The 24028-nt window shown below is 34.9% G+C and overlaps 1 protein-coding gene across 2 annotated transcripts in view; it reads left to right on the top strand.

Moving 5' to 3' along the window:
• MICU3 (mitochondrial calcium uptake 3) overlaps positions 1-22311 on the top strand; it is a 104954-nt gene extending 82643 nt beyond the window's left edge. For both annotated transcript variants that reach the window (XM_045779358.2, XM_045779359.2), the window contains 6 exons: positions 1743-1843; positions 2308-2479; positions 14555-14663; positions 16525-16682; positions 17750-17818; positions 19461-22311. In XM_045779358.2, coding sequence (XP_045635314.1) covers positions 1743-1843; positions 2308-2479; positions 14555-14663; positions 16525-16682; positions 17750-17818 — 609 coding nt within the window. In that variant the 3' untranslated portion in view covers positions 19461-22311. The remainder of the gene's footprint in view (positions 1-1742; positions 1844-2307; positions 2480-14554; positions 14664-16524; positions 16683-17749; positions 17819-19460) is intronic.
• The last annotated feature ends 1717 nt before the right edge of the window (positions 22312-24028 follow it).

The following is a 24028-nucleotide window of genomic DNA, read 5'->3' as shown; positions in this document are numbered from 1 at the left end:
GGCGTATTTAAAACATAGTGTATGACACCAGGCTTCCAGGCTGTGTGTTTTCTCCCTGGCAATCAGATCTTCAAAGAAGTTGGAGATATTTTAGGAAGTGTGTGTGTGTGTGTGTGTGTGTGTGTGTGTGTAATAGGAAACTTCTAAGTTATTCCAAATTCTGAAAATACTTCGGAGTTGTCAGCAAACTAAGTAGAGATCTTTCAAACCAATTATAAGGAGGTTATATGCTAGAGATTACTTAGGAAAACCCAAGCTAAACAAACATAAGCAGGGCTACACAATTTACTAAAGAATTTCAACCGTTTTAGATAATTTAAAATAGAAGATATGCTACATGTTGGAGGTTTTAAGAAAGACCCGAGTAATCGAAGTAGCAAAGAGACCACTTAACAACAGGGATCAAAAGGCATGTAGGAGGGGGAAAGACCAAACACAAGATGTAGTCTTTATAACGCCAAACTGGTCATTAGATGTTAATAATATTTGGTCTAGGGAGAAGGGAAATAGAGATGCAACAAATGTTATGAAGGATAAAATAGCTGTCTTCGTGAATGATTGGGAAGAGAGCTATAAGGAATCAAAAGATTACCAAAAGTGTGTGGAAGAGGAGTAAAATGAGACTTTTCATCAGGGATCATAGAGCACAACTTACCCTTTGTAGAGAAGTATATACTTTTTATTTCTTGTGTTTTCTGTGAAACAGAATTCTGGCCAAGAAGTAACACTTCAGATATGTATCTTTGGATGGACATTTACAGCTATTTTTTTAAAGACAGAAAATGTTAGTTATTATTTAGTCTCTTATTTTTCTTACATTTCCCAGGATAATATATGGGAGAGTTATAATCATTTGAATTTTATGATTTTTGTACCTGAGTTTATAAGCTAGATATGAGTTAATGGCCAAGTGAGGAAGGAAGGAGAGAAGAGGAGGAAGAGAAGGGAATGGAAGGGGAGGGAGGAAAAAGAAAGGGAAATCTGTATAGCCACATTAAAGGAAAGAAGGACTATTTTCATAGGCCATTAAACGTTATAAGGGCTAGACTGCAGTGATTTTAAGAATACACTTGTTGAAACTTAAAGGAAAAAGTTCTATGGAATTAATCTCTTCCATTCAAAAAGTAATGTAAGACTTTTCTTTTAAAAAAATTATAAATTATGTAAATTCCAAACTAATAGTACTATAATTTCTCTTTCAAAATATAGTATCTTCTATTTAAAGTATCATGAATATGGAATGCAATAGGAAAGTATCATGCTCAAAGGAAAGAAACTATTTTGTGAAGCTTAAGACCATTCTTTTGTCAGCCCCATATATTTCATATATCTGAAGAATTTACCTCTTTTGAACATCCTTTAAAAATTGATTTTTTAGGTTAATTAGGAAAATCCAAACTAAATGACTTAAAGATAAAACAGATGATTCCTATAAGGTTTCAACTATTTTAGATAATTTAAATCACAGGTATTCTAGATACATAATTTGAAAACTTCCTAAAATATAGTCATATCTTTAAAATTTTTTAGGATAAAGATCAATTTCAGTCATATTTCTATTTTCAAATACTGAACTTCATTTTAGCTGTGATGGAATTTATTAATACAGTCTTATGCTTTTCATTCTAATGGTAATATATTCATGTTCTTGGTATTTATATGTTGATAAAAGTCTTTGAGGGATATTGGGTATCCCTATTGTTTGTTTACTGCAGCTAACCTTTAAATTGTGATTTTTTAAGCGTGCTGATGACATTACAAGTTTAGTAACAGATACTACACTTCTTGTACACTTTTTTGGAAAGAAAGGAAAAGCTGAGCTCAACTTTGAAGATTTTTATAGGTGAGCTTAATTTTATATTTGTTTTGAAAAATGTTAACATGCTAAAGTCAGAAAGGTCTTTAGGAATCATCTGGTGCAGAAATACTCACCCTTTGCTGATTTCATCCTAGCTGAAGATACTCTGTATAACAAACAAGCACGTCCATCAGTACCCGTACACTAGTCATTATATTGATAAGTTCCTGAATGATAAGAAATGCCTGGATATCTGGATTGATTATTTCCTGCATATTACCAACTCCTTTGTCTCAGTAAGCCACAGTGATAAGCATGGATGTAGTGTCCTCTGTACTAAAACACCAGGCACTACACAGTAACTCTTTTAAGTCTCATCACTACCCTGCAACGTCTTTTTGTTGTCCCCATTTTACAGATGAGGAAGCCAGAACCCCGCGAGGCTAAGTATCATCTGTTGCCAACACTCTTCATTTATCTTATGCATTCTTTCTATATTTTTGTCATAGATTCATGGATAACCTGCAGACAGAAGTTCTCGAAATAGAATTCCTTTCCTACTCTAATGGGATGAACACTATCACTGAAGAAGATTTTGCTCATATTCTTTTACGGTATACAAATGTGGAGAATACGTCAGTATTTTTGGAAAATGTGCGTTACAGTATACCTGAAGAAAAGGTATCTAATCTCCCATATCTGTTTTATTACATAGGATATTATCTTGTAATTACATAGGTCTATAGAATGTATTGTTTCTTAGTTCTTTTCGTCCTCTGTGGATTAATAGATATTTTGGATATATTTCATTCTTTTTTCCTCAGTGTCCTAAGTACTCTGGCTAAATTTTTAAAATTGATTAATGTAAAAGTCTGGATAGAGATCCATGTTTTTCTTAGATATGCTGAAAGCCCTTAAGGTTATTAGCAATTGTTTTATTCAAATTATGAATATCGTTTTTGAAGAGAATTCTGAGATACATGCTTTGACTACTACATAAACATGCCCTCATATAAACAGTTTATATTGACATCATTTCGGTAACGCTTTATTCTGTAATATCCTTAATAAAAGGTCATTTGAAGACAGCCATTGATGAGTGACTGATCTTATCAGCAAGTGAAGTGAGGTTTTTCAAAGAGTTTGGATGGCGTGAATGGTTAAGAACCCGGGACAACTGATTGTCTATTTGTTTAGCAGCAAATGTGTTGTGGGCAATTCTGAGCAGTTGCATTACCTAGTGGTATTTGAATGCATCATTGCAACTAAATAGAACTGGTGTTACAAGTACCCCTTCAAGCATGAGATGTTTTGGACATATTGCCTTCTATTTGTGTTTATAGAAGGATCAAGTTAATCTATCCAAGAGAAACTTGCAAATAGTTTGACTTTGTTTAAAATGGATACACTGTGACAGCTCTAACAATTCTCCAGGTCCCCTAAGGAATGAGAAGAAAAGACTTGATGCATTTGGCCATTAGTTCACATAATCTCTTAGGGGACTTCTATCGGTTTTACATGATAAACTGAATTTTTTCAATTCATAGACACTTCCTTAAAAATAAATATTACAAATTGTACCACTCTGTCAAGCTGCTAGGGTATTATTTAGGGCCCAAATGAGTCTGCTTTTCTTTTTCTTCTATCAAATGGAAGCACAGAAAACTGTAACTCAAAAAGTTCAATTCCAGGGTGAAGAGTGTATGGGAACTCTTTGTACTATTTTTGCAACTATTTTTTATATCTAAAATTATTTGAAAATTAAGTTTTCTTTTAGGTTAAATTCAGTTTCTGAAAACATATAATTGATAGAAGTATCTTAAGCACTACACATCATTACAGTTTTAATAAGGGAAATTTGGCGATGAACCAGCGTCGAGTCTCATGATTTTTGTCTTGGTATTACCTCATCAGTCCTTAGAACTGACTTCCAGACGTTGACATCTTTCTTTTAGAAAAAGGGAAGCTGAGTCTCTCAGGTACTTAGACACTTGCCCAAGGAATCAAACCCACGACTGTAAGCCAGTGATATTCTTCCAACACCCTACTTAGATCTCTCCCTTCCTTTCACTTCTCATCCCCTCTCTCCAAAAAGAATAACAAGTACGGCTACTTGGATGGCACTTTACATATTCTAAAATCCTTTTATTTCCATTCATGCATCTAGCAGATATTAGGCATCTGCTATTTACCAGACCTTATTGTAGTTACAATACCTCCTATTTTTGTAAATAATGTTTTATTAGAACATAGCCACACTCAATCTTTTTTTTTTTTTTAATTATGTTGGTCACCATACAGTACATCATTAGTTTTTGATGTAGTGTTCCATGCTTCATTGTTTGCCTATAACACCCAGTGCTCCACGCCCTACACTCTTTCTTCGAATGTACTGTCTGGGAATGCTTCTGTGGCGTAGGTAAAGTGACAAGATAAGCAAAATCCTTGTCTCATAGAAATACCTCTTAGTGGAGAGACAATAAACAAGTAAACAAAAAAGAAATGATGTATTTTCAGATAATGATAAATATTATGACAAGAAACAAAAATCATGGGCACTGGAAAAGAAGCTGGACTGTCAGGGAAGCATTCTCTGAATAGGTAGCTTTTGAGGAAAGACGGTGAGGAATGACCTATGCAAAGATCTGGATGAAGAATGTTCCAGGCAAAGGAAACAGCAAATACCAAGGGCTTGGAGACAGAAAAAGCTGAGTTTATTTGAGAAATTGCAAAAAAAGGGTAAAATAAGTCAATAGGAAAATAGTAGGAGATGAAGGAAAGACAGATCTGGGTTAGATCTTACGGGACCCTGTAGGCCAAGATAAGGAGTTCAGTTTTTATTCGAATGGTGATTCTAAGAGTGATGGGAAGCTACTATAGTACTTAAACTTTGAAGCAGGGGTCAGCAAACTACCTACCTCCTATTTTTGTAAATAATGTTTTATTAGAACATAGCCACACTCAATCTTTTTTTTTTTTTTAATTATGTTGGTCACCATACAGTACATCATTAGTTTTTGATGTAGTGTTCCATGCTTCATTGTTTGCCTATAACACCCAGTGCTCCACGCCCTACACTCTTTCTTCGAATGTACTGTCTGGGAATGCTTCTGCGGCGTAGTGGAGTCGGTGCAACACAGACCATATTGCCTATGCAAATGAAAATATTTACCCTCTGGCCTTTTATAGAAAAAGTGTGCTAACTTGCTTTAGAACACAGGTGAATGTACATTCATCCATCAAGTATTTATGCGGCAAGTATTCACGGTCTACTAGGACACCCAGATATGATCTGACTCATGTGCCAGATATGATCTGATGCATGTTTCAAAAGATCATCGTGGCTGGTATATTGAGAATAGACTTTAGTTGCCCCACCTTTGAAAGAAAGAGACAAGTTAGGATGTTGTCACAGGAGTGCAGGGACGAGATGAGCCTGGCTTGCACCAGGGAGAACGTAAGGAAAGGTGGTCAGATACTGGGTCATTTAAAGAGTAGAATTGATCAAACTGGCTCCTGGATTAGATTTCAATGTGAAGGAAAAAGAGGAAGCAAGAATTCCTAGGGTTTGGGCCTGAACCACATTGTGAAGCAGTGTGCCATTCACTGAGCTAAGCAAGATTGCAAGTTTGGGGTTAGGAAAGAATTGACAGTTTCATTTCGGACAACTTAGGTTTGAGATTCCTATGAGGTATCTAAACGAAAAATTACGTAGGCAGTTGGATATGTGCCTCTGGAATTTAGGGGTGCTATCAGGAGTACTTTTGGTAATCAGTAGTGTATAGACTTCCAAAGTTTACCTCCAGCTTAAGCATCTCCCCTGAATTTCAGACCTTCACATTGTGCCACCTACGCAGCCTCTCCTCTTGGGTGTCCAGTAGCCGCCTCAGGCTCAATAGTGCGAAATTAAAGCTCCTTATCATCCCCCAACGTCCACACACTGTCTTTCCTGTTTCAGTTAGTGGAAACTGTTTTCCCTAGTTGTTCTAGCCAAAATTTTGGACTCCTTCCTTTCACATTCCACATACAATCCATCAACAGATCCTCTTGACGCTGCCTCCATCAGAATTGACCACTCTTGCCACCTCCACTGCTACTACCCTCGTCACCATTCTCTCTTGCCGGCATTGTTGCAGTTGTCTCCTAAATCATCTCTCTGCTTCCAACTTTGTCCCCCTACAGTTTGTTCTCCATTTGCCAATTAAGGAAATGATCTATATATACCATGATTCAGATCTTATTAATTTCCCATTTTACTCAAAATGAGAGCTAAAATCCTTACAGTGGCCTGTGAGGCCCACACAAGCTACTCTCTCATTTCCTCCAGCCTCATTTCCTCCCATTCCCTGCCTTGCTCCCTCTGCTCCAGTCACACTGACAGCTTTCCTGCTTCTCAGCACTAGGCAATCTTCTAGCTCAGGGCTTTTGTGTATGTTCTTTTCTCTGCCCAGAATGCTCTTCTCCTAGATATCCACAGGGCTTACTATGTTATTTCTCGATGAGTCCTACCCTTCCAGTCTAATGTATAAATAAGGACCTATTATATAAATAACGTATAACCTATCACATAAGTAATAATATAAACTATAACCCTCTCCCTTGGCATTCCCTATTCCTCTTCTCTTATCTGTTTTTATTCCATAATATTACCATCTTCTAACATATTATATTATACTGTAATATAGGTTTAGTTTTTATGTTTATTTTTCATTATTTATCTGGATAAACAATAGAACTTTTAAAAAAATTTTTGTTATCTGTCTTCCCTACTAGAATGTAACGCTGGTATTTTATCTTTTTTATTCCCGGTACCTAGAACCCCTATTGAATGAATTGATAGTATTTAAAGAAGTAGAACTTAAAGCTTTTCTGTTTTTCTGAATTTTACCTGCAGATATAGTCACTCAAGTGAAATGACACCTATACAAGGTTATTTATTAGAGTGTTGTTTGTAGTAGCAAAAGATTGGAAACGTTCTAAATATCTTTCAGTAAAACAGTAGTTAAATAAATTATGACGCATGTAAAGAATGGAAAAGGTATTCCCGAAGAAAAAAGATGAAGAAGATTCTTATTATATACTACTGTAGAATGATCTCCAAGACACAGCAAGTGAAAAAGAGCACGATTTCAGAGTATGTGTAGTCTACTACCATTTGTTTAAAAAGATAGCCTATGCTAATTCTAGAAGGACCCATATAACTAGAGACAGTGGTTCCTCCAAGGAAAAGAACAAGGGTGGGAGGGAGGGAGATTTTGCATTTACATGCTTTTGTCCCTTTTGAATTTTGAAGAGCTGAATATAGTGCCATATAAAATAATTTTTAAAAATTGTAAATGCCATGGGACCAGCTGAACTTACCTAGGAGAGAATGTAGGTAGATACTGTAGAAGAGAAGAGGGCTTCTCATAATAACTATGTAATGTAAATATGAACAAGAAAGTAGTAAAATTCATTATTAAGCTTTGAGGGAACTGTTGAGAAAGATTTAAGTGACCTACCTCAGGTCATTCAGCCAGTAAGTTTCCAAGTTTGAATTTTCTGCTTATTCCAAAATGGTATATTTCCCTCAACCTTTTAAAGTTGTTTATATTTTAAAAGTTATTATCTAGTTGTCATTTAGATCAGTTACTTACATAATTTAAACAATGTAACTAGTAACATAGTTGATGAGATGAGCGTGCATTTTGTGTTGAGAACAAATGTAGTTTACTCTTGAGGCCCTTAGAAGACTGTATTTTCTGAATGGTTATTTTTATTTGACTGATAATGTGTTCTAATGACTTAGTTGGATTTTTCAAGTTAATCTTTTTCTCATTCTAGTCTTTTGTTTCTGTTTATTTTATTGAGGGTACACATGTAACATAAACCATCTTAAACTGAGCAATTCAGTGGCATTTAGTATGGGCATAACGTAAACACCTTCTTTCCAAAACATTTTCATAACACCGAGAATAAACCCTATTCTTATTAAGCATTTCTCCCCAGCCTCTAGAAACTATTGTCTGCTTTCGGTTTCAATGGATTTACTTATTCTGACTATTTTATATAAATAGAATCATGCAATATGTGACCTTATATGTTTGGCTTCTTTCATTATATTCTTTTTTTTTTTTTTTAATGATTTTTTATTATATTATGTTAGTCACCATACAGTACATCCCCGGTTTTCGATGTAAGGCTCGATGATTCATTAGTTGTGTATAACACCCAGTGCACCATGCAATATGTGCCCTCCTTACTACCCATCACCGGCCTATCCCATTCCCCCACCCCCCTCCCCTCTGTAGCCCTCAGTTTGTTTCTCATAGTCCATAGTCTCTCATGTTTCATTCCCCCTTCTGATTACCCCCCCTTTCTTTATCCCTTTCTTCCCCTACCGATCATCCTAGTTCTTATGTTCCATAGATGAGAGAAATCATATGATAGCTGTCTTTCTCTGCTTGACTTATTTCACTTAGCATTATCTCCTCCAGTGCCGTCCATGTTGTAGCAAATGTTGAGAACTCGTTCTTTCTGATAGCTGAGTAATATTCCATTGTATATATTGACCACAACTTCTTAATCCAGTCATCTGTTGCAGGGCATCTCGGCTCCTTCCACGATTTAGCTATTGTGGACATTGCCGCTATGAACATTGGTGTGCATATGGCCCTTCTCTTCACTACGTCTGTATCTTTGGGGTAAACACCCAGTAGTGCAATGGCTGGATCATAGGGTAGCTCAATTTTTAACTTTTTAAGGGACCTCCACACTGTTTTCCAGAGTGGCTGTACCAACTTGCATTCCCACCAACAATGTAGGAGGGATCCCCTTTCTCCACATCCTCTCCAACAATTGTTGTCTCTTGCCTTGTCTATTTTTGCCATTCTAACTGGCGTAAGGTGGTATCTCAGTGTGGTTTTGATTTGAATTTCCTTGATGGCTAATGATTTTGAACATTTTTTCATGTGTCTGTTAGCCATTTGTATGTCTTCATTGGAAAAGTGTCTGTTCATATCTTCTGCCCATTTTTTGATTTGTTTATTTGTTTCTCGTGTATTGAGTTTGAGAAGTTCTTTGTAGATCTTGGATACCAGTCCTTTACCTGTAGTGTCATTTGCAAATATCTTCTCCCATTCCGTGGGCTGCCTCTTAGTTTTTCTGACTGTTTCCTTGGCTGTGCAGAAACTTTTAATCTTGATGAAGTCCCATAAATTCATTTTATCTTTTGTTTCTCTTGCCTTTGGGGATGTATCACTTTCATTATATTCTTGAGGTTCATGTATGTTGCAGCTTGTATCGATACTTCTTTCCTTGTTATGGCTGAATAATATTCTGTTGTATGTATATTCTGTGTTTATCCATCCATCTTCCATAAATGAATGAAAAAAATATATATATATGTTTTAGTTATAGCCATTCTAGTGGGTGTGAAATGGTATCTGTGTAATTACCATTAGCTTTACCTTAAATGGAATTCTTTATTTCTTTGTATAGGTTTGAGTTAGAGCCTGGTTTTCTTTCTTTTCACCTTTAATGACTCCCTCTAGCATTTCTTGTAGGACAGATCTTCTAGTAATGAACTCCATTGGCTGCTATTTGTCTGAGAATGTCTTACTTTCTTTATTTTTGAAGGATAGTTTTACCACATATTGTTTATCTAGGAATGCCTTAATCACTTTTGAAGGATGGCTTTGCCACATATAGAATTCTTGGTTGTCAGATTTTTTCTTGTAGCACTTGAACTATCCTACTCACTTTTGGCCTCATGGTTTCTGATGAAAAATCAATTGTTAATCTTATTGCGGATCCCTTATTTATGAAGAATCACTTCTCACCTGCTGTTTTCATGATTGTCTTTGTCTTTTGACGGTTTAAGTATATGACTTGGTATGAGTCTCTTTCAATTTATTCTGCTTAAAGTTTGTAAAGCTTCTGGAATGTGTAGACTTTTATCTTTCATCAAATTTCAGTGGTTTTCAATCATTATTTTTAAAAATATTCTTTCTGCTCTTTTTTCTCTCTTTTTCCTTCTGGAAGTCCCATAAAGTGTATTTTGGTGTGCTCGATGGTATCTGCAGGTTCCTTAGGTTCTGTTACTTTTATTTTTTTTTCTTTCTGCTCCTCAGACTGAATACTTTTAATTGTCCTATCTTCAAGTTCATGGATTCTCTATTCTGATTGCTCATATCTATTACTGAACATCTACTCAACTTTGCCTTTCAGTTATAGTACTTTTCAGCTCCAGAATTTTTATTTGGTTCCTTTTTACAATTTCTATTTATCGATATTCTCATTTTGTTCACAGACGTTTTCCTGATTTCCTTTAGTTCTATATCCATGGTTTCCTTTAGCTTTTTGAGTGTATTTAAGATAGTTGATTCAAAGTCTTTGTCTATTTGGTCCAGTGATTAGACTTCTCAGGGATGGTTTGTTGATTTTTTTTTTCCTGTCAGTGGCTGTATTTTCCTAAATCTTTGTATGCATTGTAATTTTTTGCTAAAACCTAAGCATTTGAATATTATGCTGTGCTAACTCTGAAAAACCAGACTGTCCCTTGCAGTTGTCCATTTGCAAAGTAGCTTGGAAAGTCACGAAACAAATGGAAAAGACTGTATTTCTTATCATGTGCAGTCACTGAAGATTCTGTTCTGTTGTCTTAGCAAATAGCCAGAGAACTGACAGAGATTTCCTTAAATGCCTAGAGCCAGGAAGAAAAAATTATAGTACTGTCTTTGCCGTTCAGGTCTGAACTGGAGCGTTCCTTCAATATGAAGCCAGGCTACCTAAGCCACTTCTTTGCCTTGATCTCCTGTTTCCACAAAGCCCACAGATCTGCCAGAGGTGGTAACCTAACATCCACTCACGTCTTTTCAAAGCATGTGTGAGTTCCTGGGCATGTTTGATTTCCCAGGTATTTGAGCCCCTATTCCAATAACCGTTCTCCTCAGCCTTCTCTTTGCCAGGTTTTTGGATTCTGTCTGCCACTTGTTCCATATGTCATCCGTTGCCTCAAACAGGCACAGAGTGTGCATGTCCTTATATCTTTCGATAGTTGTCACTATCACAGGAAAGCCAAACCAGTCCAAGAGGGAGGGGGCAAATCAAAAGTCAGCCCTGCACTCGTCCCTCAGAGAACCACCAGCCAAATCAAATTGCATACCACCACCTTTAATAACAAGGTCCCTATTAGCCCTCTGGCACCAGGAAGCCACACCGGGAACATCAGCCACTATCCCCAAAGCTGCTGCCACAGCACTGAAAGATAAAAATGGTAGTTTTTACCACAAAGCTCACACTGAATTTCAGCGACCCTTCTCTTCATTAACCCTTCTCGCTATAAACTTTGGATTAGATTCTGGAGTTTGAAAAAAGTTGATGCTGCCGGTCTTTCCCCGCTAATGCTTGTTTCAGTGGAGGGATTGATTCTTCAGGCACCCTAGCCCACCATTTTCCCTGGCATGGCTCTCCCCTCTCTTCCTCGTCTCCTGGTAATTATTTCAGGCTTATGTACCTCCACCAAAGATATACAAGTGCACACACTGGGAGCACCCTCATGGCTGCAGCTGGGGCGTGTTAGCAGCCAGGCCAGTCAGTGTGATTATCGTAGCAATTTGATAGCTACAGCATTTTCTAGTTTGTCTTTTATTGAATTATGTCTTATCAACTATCTCAGTTTTGTTCGCTTATGCCTTGCCACAGTACAATCCAGGTGCGCTTATATTTGCTCGTTCACATCCTGAATGACATATTTCAATAGTATATGTAAATTTTTATTGTAAAATACACATAACATAATATTTACCACTTTAACCATTTTAAAGAGTAAAATTTGGTGGTATTAACTATGTTCACAATGTTATACAACCAGCACTAGTACTAGTTCCAGAACTTTTTCATCATCTTAAATAGAAACCCCATAACCCATTAAGCAGTTACTTTCCATTCCACCTCCCCTCAGCCCACGGCAACCACTAATCCACTTTGTTTCTGTGGATTCATCTATAATGGATATTTCATGTAAGTGGAATCATATAAGTTGTGATCCTTTGTGTCTAGTTTCTTTAACTTAGTGTAACTTTTTCAAAGTTCATCAATATATTTTAGCAAATACTGGCGCTTTATTCCTTTTTATTGCCAAATAATACTTTATTATATAGATATACCACACTTCCTCTATTTGTCAGTTGGTGAATTGTTTTTGAGTTGTTTCCAGTTTGACTATTCAAATAATGCTGTTATGAACATTTGTGTGCATTTTTTCATGTGGACATACGTTTTGAATTGTCAGAGAATTAGATATATACTTCAGAGTAAATGGCTGGGTCCCAAAGCATCCTTAATTTTTAACGTTTTAAAGAACTACCAAACTGCTTTCCAAAATAGCTCTATTAATCCATTAATAATGTATGAAGTTTCTAATTTCTCCACCTTTTCTCCACAGTACCACTTGTTATTGCCTACCTTTTTATTTTTCATCATCCTAGCGGATGTGAAGTGGGATCATTGTGGTTTCGATTTGCATTTCCCCGGTGAATAATAATGTTGAGCATCTGTTCCTGTGCTTGTTGGCCATTTGTATATTTTCTTTGGAGAAATGTCTATTCAGGTCTTTTGCCCATGTTTTCATTGTGTTGCTTTATGTTATTGATTTTTAAGAGTTTTTTATATGTTCTGGATACTAGAGTCTTATCAGATATGTGGTTTGCAAATATTTTCTCCCATTCTGTGGGTTGTCTTTTTCCTTTCCTTGATAGTTTCCTTTAATACACAAAAATGTTTACTTTTGACAGTCTCACTTATTTATTTTTAATTTTGTTGCTCATACTTTGGGTGCCATATTTAAGAAACCATTACCAAGTAGGAGATACAACATCCTTTCCATTTTGAAAATAGACAATACATTGATTTAAAAAAAAAAAAAAAAGGAAGAAGAGGAAGGAAGAAACCATTGCCCAATTCCAAGGTCATGAAGTTTCCTTTCTGGTTTCTGTAAGATTTTTACAATTTTAGCTATTAAATTTAGGTCTTCAATCCATTTTGAGTTAATTTTTGTATACAGAGTGAAATAAGAGTTCAACACCTTCCGTTTACATGTGGATATACAGTTGTCCAGCACTATTTGTTAAAAAGATGTTAAAAAGAAAGATGTTCTTTTTCCAATAAATGGCCTTTGTACTCTTACTGAAAATCAATCTATCATAGGTATTTGGGTTTATTTCTGAACTCTCAGTTTCATGTCTTTTTGATGCTTTAAATTTTTCAGTTATCATTTTGTTTTTATTAAAATGTGAGTTACTTCCACATAGAAGAATTATTGTATGGTTTTGAATTTGACTTGTCTTTTCCAAATATGAGAACACTATTTTGAAAAATCTAATTCAGTTGGTGAACATTCTGTCATTCCTTGATTTGCTTTTTAATCTTATGTTCCCTCAAAGTATTGACATTTTTGTTTATACTCGCTTAAAAATTGCTATAGCAGCTGGTCGCAGCATAAACTGATACAGAACCAGAACAGTGACCAGTCTCCCTAGCAACAAGCTCTCCACATTAGGACAAACCCCTTCTGCTCTGTGCCCCTAACTGATTCAAACAGCCCTCCCTGGAAAACATGGCAGGTGGGATCAGGTCACAAAGCAGAATCCAGGGTTGGAGTGGCCATAAATGAATATAAGGAAAGAGAAAGAGAAAATTGTGAAGAGAAAAGATAGTGAGAATTCTCCTTGCAAGTAACAAGGGGTTGCAAGTAAAGCGGAAATAATGTATACCAAAAATTAATAATATGGTTTTGATAATAAATTGGTAATTAGTATTATTTTGATAATCATTTAATCAGTAGTTGGCTTATATTAAAGTAGACTCTTCTGGTTCTTTCCCTGGCTTTCCAATGCTGCCTTGTTAGTTTCCCTTTCCTTTTACTTCTACATTAAAGTGCAAAATCGTTAAGCAACAGCTCTTAGCTGTCTGCTCTTTTTCTGTTTACTTTCTCAATTATGTTAATTTTGCTGAGAACACAATAATTAAATGTAGCTCTTTATGTCCAAATTGGTATTATCTAAGATACATTGAGTTTATTTTAAATAATGTTCCTGTTTAATTGAACTAGTAGCAGTAGCAATAATTGCAATTTATGTAAATGACATTCTGGAATCCTTTCTGTGGCCCCTCATCAAGCCCTGTGTGTTGGGCCCAGAACTGTAAGTATACAGTCATTGTACTTGCACCTGCTGTCCTGGCAGTGTTCTCATGGCAGAAATAAGTAAAAGTACACTGCTTTTGGCTTATTCAACATGTTGATTTTTGCATTGTCATTATTACAGATGTTAATGACCCACCTAATGCTAAGTTATATTTAAGGAATGTACAGGAGAAACTGGTGTTTTAGGGGTTGTCTCCCTCTTTTTTTTTTTTTTTTTCTGAATCATAGTTACTTCCTGGGTTTAAAAAATTTAGGCCTGAAATACAGAGTTATCACAATTGAAACTTTTTAATTCATTTTTGTTGCATCATTTTTTGAAACTTTGTGCTGATAGGACAGTGTTTTAAAAATATTTTCACCTATCATTGCTAATGATAGCAACCCTATGGAGTGCAAATAAATCTGAGTGAACTTTACATTCTATTTGGAGAAAGGAGGCTTCAGAATGTGCCCTGGAAATGTCTACTTACAAGATACGTTGCAGATGCTTAATCTATTTATTTCTAGTAAGTATGCTTATTGTAATAAATTCGGTAAAACTAAATATATTTACAAATATTCTCTCAACATAGGGCATCACATTTGACGAATTCAGGTCATTTTTCCAGTTTTTGAACAACTTGGAAGACTTCGCAATAGCCTTGAATATGTATAATTTTGCAAGTCGTTCTATAGGACAAGGTAAGTAATCATCTTTCAAAACTTAAAAGCAAAAACTAATCCTGTGTTGTTTCTAGGGACTTTGACGACAAATTAATGAGATATATCATATTAGCCATCAATTTGCCTGAAAGTGTGGTGTATACTTCGATGGGAAATCTATTTTCCCTAACCAGTGTTTAGGGAAATTTGCTAAATTTTTCCATTAAACTTATTACTGGCCTTCATTTCATATTATGGGGAAGAGCTAATGATGCTTGTAAAGATCCAAAGAGGAAGAAACCCCGTGGCCGCTGGTACCATTGAGGGATATTTATCTTCCTATAGAAGAGCCAGCTGGCCATGCCCAGACATCATCACAGGATGATGGTTACATTTCTGGTTTTACCCTCAGTCTCTGCTGACTCAGAAACCTGAATGTTGCCGCCAGAGCCCCCTCTGCTGTGGCCTTACATTAATCAAGTTTTATGAATAATATGTAAAATTGAATGTTGATTTTGCTTAATTTACAAAGAAATGTAACTGTCACAGAATTCAGAATGCTGTCATCCTCAGGACCAGCTCATTCTAGCCCTGTAGACAGACTAACAAGTCCAGTCCTTTTTCTAGGATTCTGTGGCTGTGACCACTTGGCCTTCCTTCATGGGCCATATCCTTTTTTAATATTCTTGCCACATGAGGACTTTCTGTTTATGCCTTTGAGGTAATTTTACCTGTGTTGCCATAATCCAGTAAGTGCTAATTTCCAAGTTTAAATCTCAGAGGACAGTCTTCTTATTCTCAAGTTCTGGGGAGAAGCCAAACTATAACCCCTAAGTGCTAGTAAATTATCTCTCTCCCCAAAATAAAGACATTGCGTCCCTCACTTAGCTTCATGCACGTATTCACTGAGTTAGAGAAACCTGAAAATTGTTCACATTATACCCTTTGTCTAGTGCAGATGTTCAAATAAGGCATCCTCTCAATTCAACCTACCTTAATGTTTTCAAACCAAAACTTTGGGAGCCCTGCCTTCACAGACCAGCATTTACTGCCATAATAAACCCACTAGTCGACCTTGAGAAGAAAAACAAGTCAGTGTCTGTTTACCTGGTTCAGAGTGGAAAGTCGCTCTTTTATTTTGTGGAACTGGGAATGAAGCACATCAAACGTGTGCTCTTGCAGGTGCTAGGAATAAATACATCTCTCTTTGCTGTTGTGCCTACCAGCACCTTCATTCGGGTTTCACCTCTCAATAGGACTATTGCGGTAGCCACCTAGTGGTATTCCTGCCATTATCCATTTTCCTCTCTGATGTTTCCTAGACAACTCACAGAATACTCTAAGGCATAGACCCCTTCTTCGACATGCCTGGTATGGAAACTCTTCAGTTCCACAAGCTGTGACCCCATCCATCCCTCAGGGCTCAGCTCACATACAAATCACAGCCTTTCCTAACCACTGCCCTTCTCTCTCCTTTCCCTGCGACTCCACACTACAGACAGAAGTAATCACTCATGTCCAAGTTCTCATACATTTAATATTTATGTGGTCCTGTGTTACGGTTATTTGGGCAGGTGTCTTATCGCCCATCTTAAGTCTAAGTTTCTCGATAACGTACTCATCTTAATCTCTAAAGTGCCTGTTGGTGATAGTAGGTGACTCACTAAACATTCACTGAATACGAATACATTATTAACCTAAGATACGGCTGCTTCCTGGTCCTTCTAATTCAAACCACAAAAATGTTTGCTCCCTAAAAGATAGCATGATTAATGAAGAGTCGTGTGTTACCTAAGGTCACGACCCATGTTTAGAAAACTTCTTTTATAACCTTTCTCGCAATTAACACATTATAAAAATAATGTTAACTATTTACTTCTTTTCTGTAACATTTATCTAGATGAATTTAAGCGTGCCGTCTATGTAGCTACTGGCCTCAAACTTTCACCACATTTAGTGAACACAGTCTTCAAGATTTTTGACGTTGATAAAGATGATCAATTAAGTTACAAAGAATTTATTGGAATTATGAAAGACAGACTCCATAGAGGATTCCGGGTAAACCAATAAATGTGAAGCCTATTGATATCCTTTTTTAAAATTGGAGAAGGAAAAAAACTCTAAGTTTCAAAAACAATTTATATAAATTTTTAAGGATAGAAACATGAAATGTTATATTTGAAAAGAAAAAACATAAGGTCGTACTTATTTTTAAAAACACTTTTAGGTGATAATAGTTAATGCTTTTTAAAAATATAAAGTTTGAATTTCAGTAATTTATTTTCATATTCAATTAATTTAATGTCTCCATCTCAGTTTGTGGGGAGAAATGTTGCCAGATATTTGTTGATTAATTCAGTCAGCACACAGGCACCTCAGACTCAGTACTATACAAAGAAAGAGCATGGCTCTCATTTTGAACAATGCAGATTTCCACTATGCAGTCGAGGCTCTTAAGTCACTGCATCTTCAGTACTTTAAATGGAAAACAAAGTAAAAAACTTTGTCTGTTGAACTGGTTTTCTTTTCCTGTTAATGCCTTAGACTGAAAATTACTAATTATTTTTTCTCGGAAATGTTTTAAATAATGAAATATAGCATAAGTCAACAAATGTTTACACATTTAACATATTTGTGGATGTGCCACAAATGGAAAAAGAAAAAATTTTTCTATTAACACCTAGAAAGTTCTGTCTTTTCTCTTTGGTAAGAATACCCCTAAAGTATTATACGTCTAAAAAGAGAAAAAGTTATATATCCCCCCCCCAAAAATCAAGATTCATCTGAAACAATGATTTCAAAGATTTTTAATGATTTTTTTAAAATCCAAACCATGTTGGTACAGATACTGTGTACTTAACTGCCACCTAGTGGTCACTTGTTAACATTGGAGACTGATGGCACAAATACCTGAGAGGATGTATGTTGAAAATCACTTATTTTTCCTCAAAAATTTGAGAGTAGCAAGATCGAATTAAAATATAAACTATGCTATAAGCCCCTGACACTGTATTTCTCTCTCAAGTGTTATGTGTTTTTATTTTTGCTTTATGTATTTATTGCATACCTGTGGCCCCATAACATTTTATTTACATTTGCATACTTCTTAATCCTCTGTTCTACAGGGTTATAAAACAGTGCAGAAGTATCCCACTTTCAAATCCTGTCTAAAGAAGGAACTTCATAGCAGATAAGTATGTTAGCATCTCTGTCTAAATTTGTTCAGTAACAAAAGAAGGATCATAATCTATTTTTCTATGATGACATTTAGGAAATCGCTGAAAGAAATAGACATAACTTATTTTTTATTTTTAGGCCACTAATTCAATTTATGAATTGCTCTTCTAATGATTTTAGACCAGTTATTTATTTAAGAATTAGTCATTACAACAAAGCATTAGTTTGTTACTATTAAGCTGTGATCCAGAAATGAACTAGAATAAATACTCAACCGACTGGAATTCTCTTGGCGCATCTTAAAAGAAAAATTTTCTGTTAAACCTATAGTTTTGTATCTGAGCAGATACAATGTAATGAATCTAAGTAGGATTTTTATCATCTAGGACCATTTGCATCTAAGGAATATTGGTTACTGTTTTATAGAATCATGTCCAAGCACCAGCTGTAACAATCGCAGGTATCTTTTAGAGTTATTGGAGGTGCCTGGCCCTATATGAGGTGTTCCACATGTAGTGTCTCATTTAATCCTCACAGACAGATGTCCCATTTAACAGCAGGGAAAATAAAGGCTTAGTAATTTACCCAAGATAACTTGCTAGTCAGTGGCCCACTAGGATTTTTTTGCCTCATTCTGTCTGATGGCAAAGCTATGTTATTTATTAGTTACTAAACTATCACCATAGAATGCAGTAATTGAGGACAATGCAGGAGATTCATTTGGTTTATGTCAACCCAAAGAAATAACTCAAGTTGCTTCTAATCTCCAGAAGGAGAGGCTTGCTTTTCCTTTTTTCTTGTAAAAGTCTATTGCAGCTATAAAATTTTGGTCAATTGTGGGTTCTGATTAGTTAGGTCTGGACAGTGAAGGTTTTGTTCATTTATACATGCTTGCAAATATGTATATTTCTTCCTATTTCTCTGGAGCTTGAAACATTTGTATTTGTCTATAGCGGTATTTCCCAAAGTGGTTCCATAGGATATCAATGCATATTGGCCTAAAAAACAAAAAGGCTGCTTAGTCAAATAAGTTTGAGAAATACCATAGTAAGCATGGTTCAGTCGGTTTCTTCCCCCTTAGAACTTACCAGATCTTAAGATGCCACTATTTATTTCTCTAAGAGAAAACCAAGTATCCACTATTTTGCAAAGCTTTCATAGCTAATGTTTTATGGAACTCATCTGGGAAACTCATTTTGGGTCTAAAATGTTTAGCAGTAAATAGGCTTATTTATCTATCTAAAGTAACTGTTGAGTGAACAAAAGAAGTCAGGTCTTTCTTGTCTCTATTTGAAGGAACTTTATACTCCCTATAAAAACTTAAACTAGCATTAAATAAAAGTAGGACCCTATCATTTGTTCATTTAGGTGGTGTTCCCAGCCATGTAGTAATACATAGACCCACAGACAAAAACAACATTTCTTTTAAACCTTTATAATACCGAAGGGTAGACATGTTACTAAACAACACACCAACTTTTAAGTTAAAGGAAATGTTTTATGTTAAGTCTTTGAATCTTGTATTTTCTGTCGAGTGTTTTCATTATGTGCCTTACTGTTTCACATTAATATCATAATAATAGTTGATTAATGCCATCACCTCTTGCTTTCCTACTAAATAAATATTGCTTTTATTTATTTATTTATTTTTTAAATTAGGTACTTCCAAAGCAAAGTTTTAAAGATTATTATCTACACGACGATGCAAGAAGCACAAATTTCAGAGAGTGGAAGCAGGTCTGAGATCAGAACACATAGAAATGAAGGAAAAGATGAAATGTTAATTATAATTTTTCTTGACCGAATTCTTGAACATAAGACACATAAAATGTATCTTCTAACTATACGTGTTATGTGTTCCCAAGTTGAGCTTTTGCCTTGATTTACTGAACTCTGTACTTTGTCATTCCCTTCAGAAGTATATAGATACTTCCAATGACTACATAAGAATGTATTTTAAATATTTTATTTATTTATTAGAAATTGCCTCATTTCAAAATAATGTATGACTCCTGGAACCTAGAACAGCAACAACATATTTTCTTTGGTTTTGGACTGTGAACTTATTTTCAGAAAATGAATATTCCATGAGATTTATTTTAGGGCCTTTAGAATTGTTGATAAACCCCCATTATTACCAGGTTTTTAATTACATTAAAATAATTCTGAAAAACAAATAGAAATTAAGCTACTATATAAGATATTGTGATGGTTTACATTATACTTTTAACGTTTAAAAGTACTTAACATATATTGTGTGAATCATATAAAGTTTTTAAAAAGTTTTTGTTCATTTACCAAAGTCATCAGAATGTCTGGTATGCTTTTATGTATACAGTAAGGAAATTAAAGTGTAGATTTTTTTTTTTCCTCAAAAAAAGTCACATCTTGCTGGTGGAAACGAGCATTTGTGGCAGCCGTCCCTGTCCTGGTCTTGAACACGCTGCCGCTCCTGACTGCAGACGGCATACGTTCGTAACGCTAGTCGGAAGAGTGTCTTGCAGCTTTGTAACTTACTGTCTGTTGTTAGTCCGTGAGTGCTACACACGCAAATAGAAAATGGTTTAGAAGAGTGATGTGTGTATTTGGTAGAGGTTAATATTTTATTTCTTGTGAAAGGACCACATGCAAAAGTGATGGCAGACAGCCAGTAGGAATGAATAATTTAAGTATAATTCATTATTTCAAAACAATATGGCTTAAAGAGAAAAGAAAAATCTTCCAGTGAGAAACAAAATTAGACTTTCACATGGAGAAAATAATTTGATAGTATTTAATGGAAGTCTGTTCAATTAAAAAGTATAGTTTATAAAAGGATACTGTGCAAAAATAAAAGAATGAATTTAAGTTAATATATTTATATATAATATGTGGAAGATAAGTTCATTTATCTTCTTTTCTAAGATGTATTTAATGTAAATTGTACACACTCCAACTATTACCTTACTTTTGCATATAAAAATAGAAAATACTGACTTTGTTTTTGTAAGTTATTAATGTGCAATTGATAGTTCTGCATCAGCCTATTTATAAAAGTAATGTGATTTCCAAGAAAATGTTACTATTAGCATTGACTATGTATTTGTTAAACTTTTTACATTCTTTATCTGGTATTATTTATTGCATTGCTATAGAAATATATGATTCATAGATGTGAAGATTCCATATAGCATAATAATTTAATTTCACCTGCTTTGAAGGTTGATTCAATTGATTGACTAAATGAAAATACCAACCCACTCATTTAACATGCCCAACGTCTATATTACCTTACACTGGATGTTCTCAATATTAATTATTTGCTATCCAGGATAATTGAAAAAATGCAATTTACTTTTATCTGTAAGTTATATTATCTTGTCTACATGGAGAAATTGCTATTGAGAACAGTTCTGTAAAAAGAGATTTAAAAATGAATTAGTTCATTAAAATTCTTTATAATTCTCTCACTCTCCCAAGATATACTACATATGCAGTCTTTTTTGCTTTTCAGTGTAAATGAATATTCCTCTATTTATAAGGCGGCAGCATAATATTAAAATGGGAATAAATAAAATATGCTACAAATTAAAATGAAAAAGAATAGTAAATTACAGTGATTCCTTCTATATTATCACTGTTGAACTTTATCATCTATAAAATGGGAGGTGAAAATCTCTCACTGGATTGTTGTTTACATCGATCAAAAAATATTAATGCTTTGAAAATAGTAACAGACTAAATACATGTATGCTGTTATTCTCAGTATTTCCTTCTACAAATTATTCTGTGGAAACATGAAGCTAGACAAATTTTAGTATCACACTCTCTGCAGAAAGTCTGCATGTTAAAAGGTTTATGCTATTTTTCAGAGTCATTTCATGTTAAGAAATTCATTTAACTTAAGTCCCAGTTTATTGTTCTTATTATAAAATATTATTGTAAAGCAACCTCTTGTACATGCTTATATTATCTTAAAATGAATATACCTGCCCTTGAATAGAGAAACGTAGTACTTTGTTTTTATGTATATCTGTGGACTAATGTCTTTCTGAAAAATGTCACCTCTGAACTTTGAAAATTTTTGTTGATAACCAAACCAACATTGATCTTACACCCTCTGGTATAGCAATACACGCCAATGAGATTAATCTCATCGGTATTTTAAATAGGTGTAAATAAATCACAGAGCCATAAGCTTCTCAAACTTGTATCATAGGAATTCGTGTGTTATAGAATTATAGTCGTGAGTACTGAAAAGCTTTTCAAAAAGTTTCATGTGACTTAATGGAATATCAGTTTTGCTTTACAGAAGTGATTGTTTAAATGTCTTAATAATTAAACCAACACTAGAGCAGACCCTGTTTTACTAATGTTGGTACTTGGTAGGCATCATTTTACTAACACAACTCCTACTCTTTTATAGCTATATATTAACATTTTACATAGTGCTTTTACTTCCATAGGCTGTAAAAATATGAATTGTGTATTATTCACTAATGTTAAAATAAAAATTATAAGTGATAAGAAAGCATTGTGTATTTTTTCTTTTAATTGGCAGCATTTTTACTTTTTTAGTAGCTTATGAAATAATTGTGTGTCCTGCAATCATTCACATCTTATATTCTGTGAAATACTGTATGATGAAAACCAGTGCAAAGATATAATTCTCTGTATCTTTGTAATTATCATTAGATGACAATATTTTTGGCAGACATCTTAACTGAAGAATATATCTATAATTGTGACTATAGGCACATAAATAAACAATGCTGAGAGGAAATAAAAGCATTATTATGAAAGTTTTCTGGAAAAGATAAATTTTGTCCAGTGCTGTAAAGGAAGGGAAGGACAAGCGATTATGGGAAACAGGATAGAGAAAGTAAGAAGAGAATGGAGAAGGGATCTGAATGAGGAAAGATTTTTTAAATTGGAATTGAATAGGGGCGCCTGGGTGGCTCAGTTGGTTAAGGGTCTGCCTTTGGCTCAGGGCGGAATCCCAGGTCCTGGGATTGAGTCCCATTTAACGGTCTCCTTGCTCAGTGGGGAGCCTGCTTCTCCCTCTGCCTGCCGCTCTCCGTGCTTGTGCTCTTTCTCACTCCTCTGTCAAATAAATAAATAAAAATCTTTAAAAAAATAAAATAAATAAATTGGGATTGAGCAGACAGTTTTTAGAAAAAATAAGTTTAAAGAAGTGCAAGTTAAATCAATGACAATATATCCTTTCCCTTATCAGACTGAAAAGATGGAATGGTTTGGAATACACAGTGTTGGTTAAGCATGTGGCAGTTACTGGTGAGGCCATACATTTGGGTGCAACATCTTTGGGGGGCAATATATAGAAGTAGCTCCAAGTTCTGCCCTAGAATTTTACTTCTGGGATTGCAATCTCCCAATACATATATTCATAAATTTGCATGCCAACAAATAGATCTATAAAATAACACTGCATGTAACTATGAAAAAGAATGAAGTCTGTATATTGTGCTGAACTGAGATGATCGGCAAGGTATTTTTATAGGAGCACAGCAAGGTACAGAAGAATCTACGGTACGCGGTTTCTGTTCAAAACACACTTTCATTGCATAGAATTATATTTCAATGTATCTTTATCAAAATTATAAATATTTATTTATTTATTTATTTATTTATTTATTTATTTATTTATTTATTTATTTATTTATTTCTGAAAGTCAAAGAGCTCTAGAGGGTTAAAATAAAACCAGCATCTCTCTTCCCATCAACCCTCATTTCTGCTCCTCAGAGGCAATGCCACTTTCCAATCTTGTAGCAGTTTCTTTTCGTAGATGCCTGCCTATTTCAGGATAATATGTTATACAGATATTGATTGATTGGTTTTTTGGATTCCTGACTGTTGACTTCCTACAAAGGCAGATGGGGATTTGGCTGTCTTCTACAATCCCCTCCAACACGGACATTTCCCCTTCCCCATCCTTTTAGTATAGTTAGGACATAATTTTAGTGAAGTCAATTATTACAGTATCATCAATTATTATATTTCCTTTCTTATACATCTTCTTAGTTTCCCTAGAGTTACAATTTTTACCTTTTCAGTTTGCCTACTTTTTTGCGTACTTCTCATGTACCTACCCATTACTAATCCATCCCCAGACTCATCTCCAGAACTAAACATACATTGTTAAGATATTCCAACACATCAGGTATGTAAGTTTTTAATCATAATTTTAGAAATGCCTCCCGGGGCTCTCGTTCCATCTACAATGGTT

Source organism: Ursus americanus, chromosome 27, assembly GCF_024610735.1.
Source record: "Ursus americanus isolate L20-20 chromosome 27, mUrsAme1.1.p, whole genome shotgun sequence".
Lineage (NCBI taxonomy): Eukaryota > Metazoa > Chordata > Mammalia > Carnivora > Ursidae > Ursus > Ursus americanus.
This window is presented reverse-complemented; position numbering and strand designations above follow the sequence as displayed.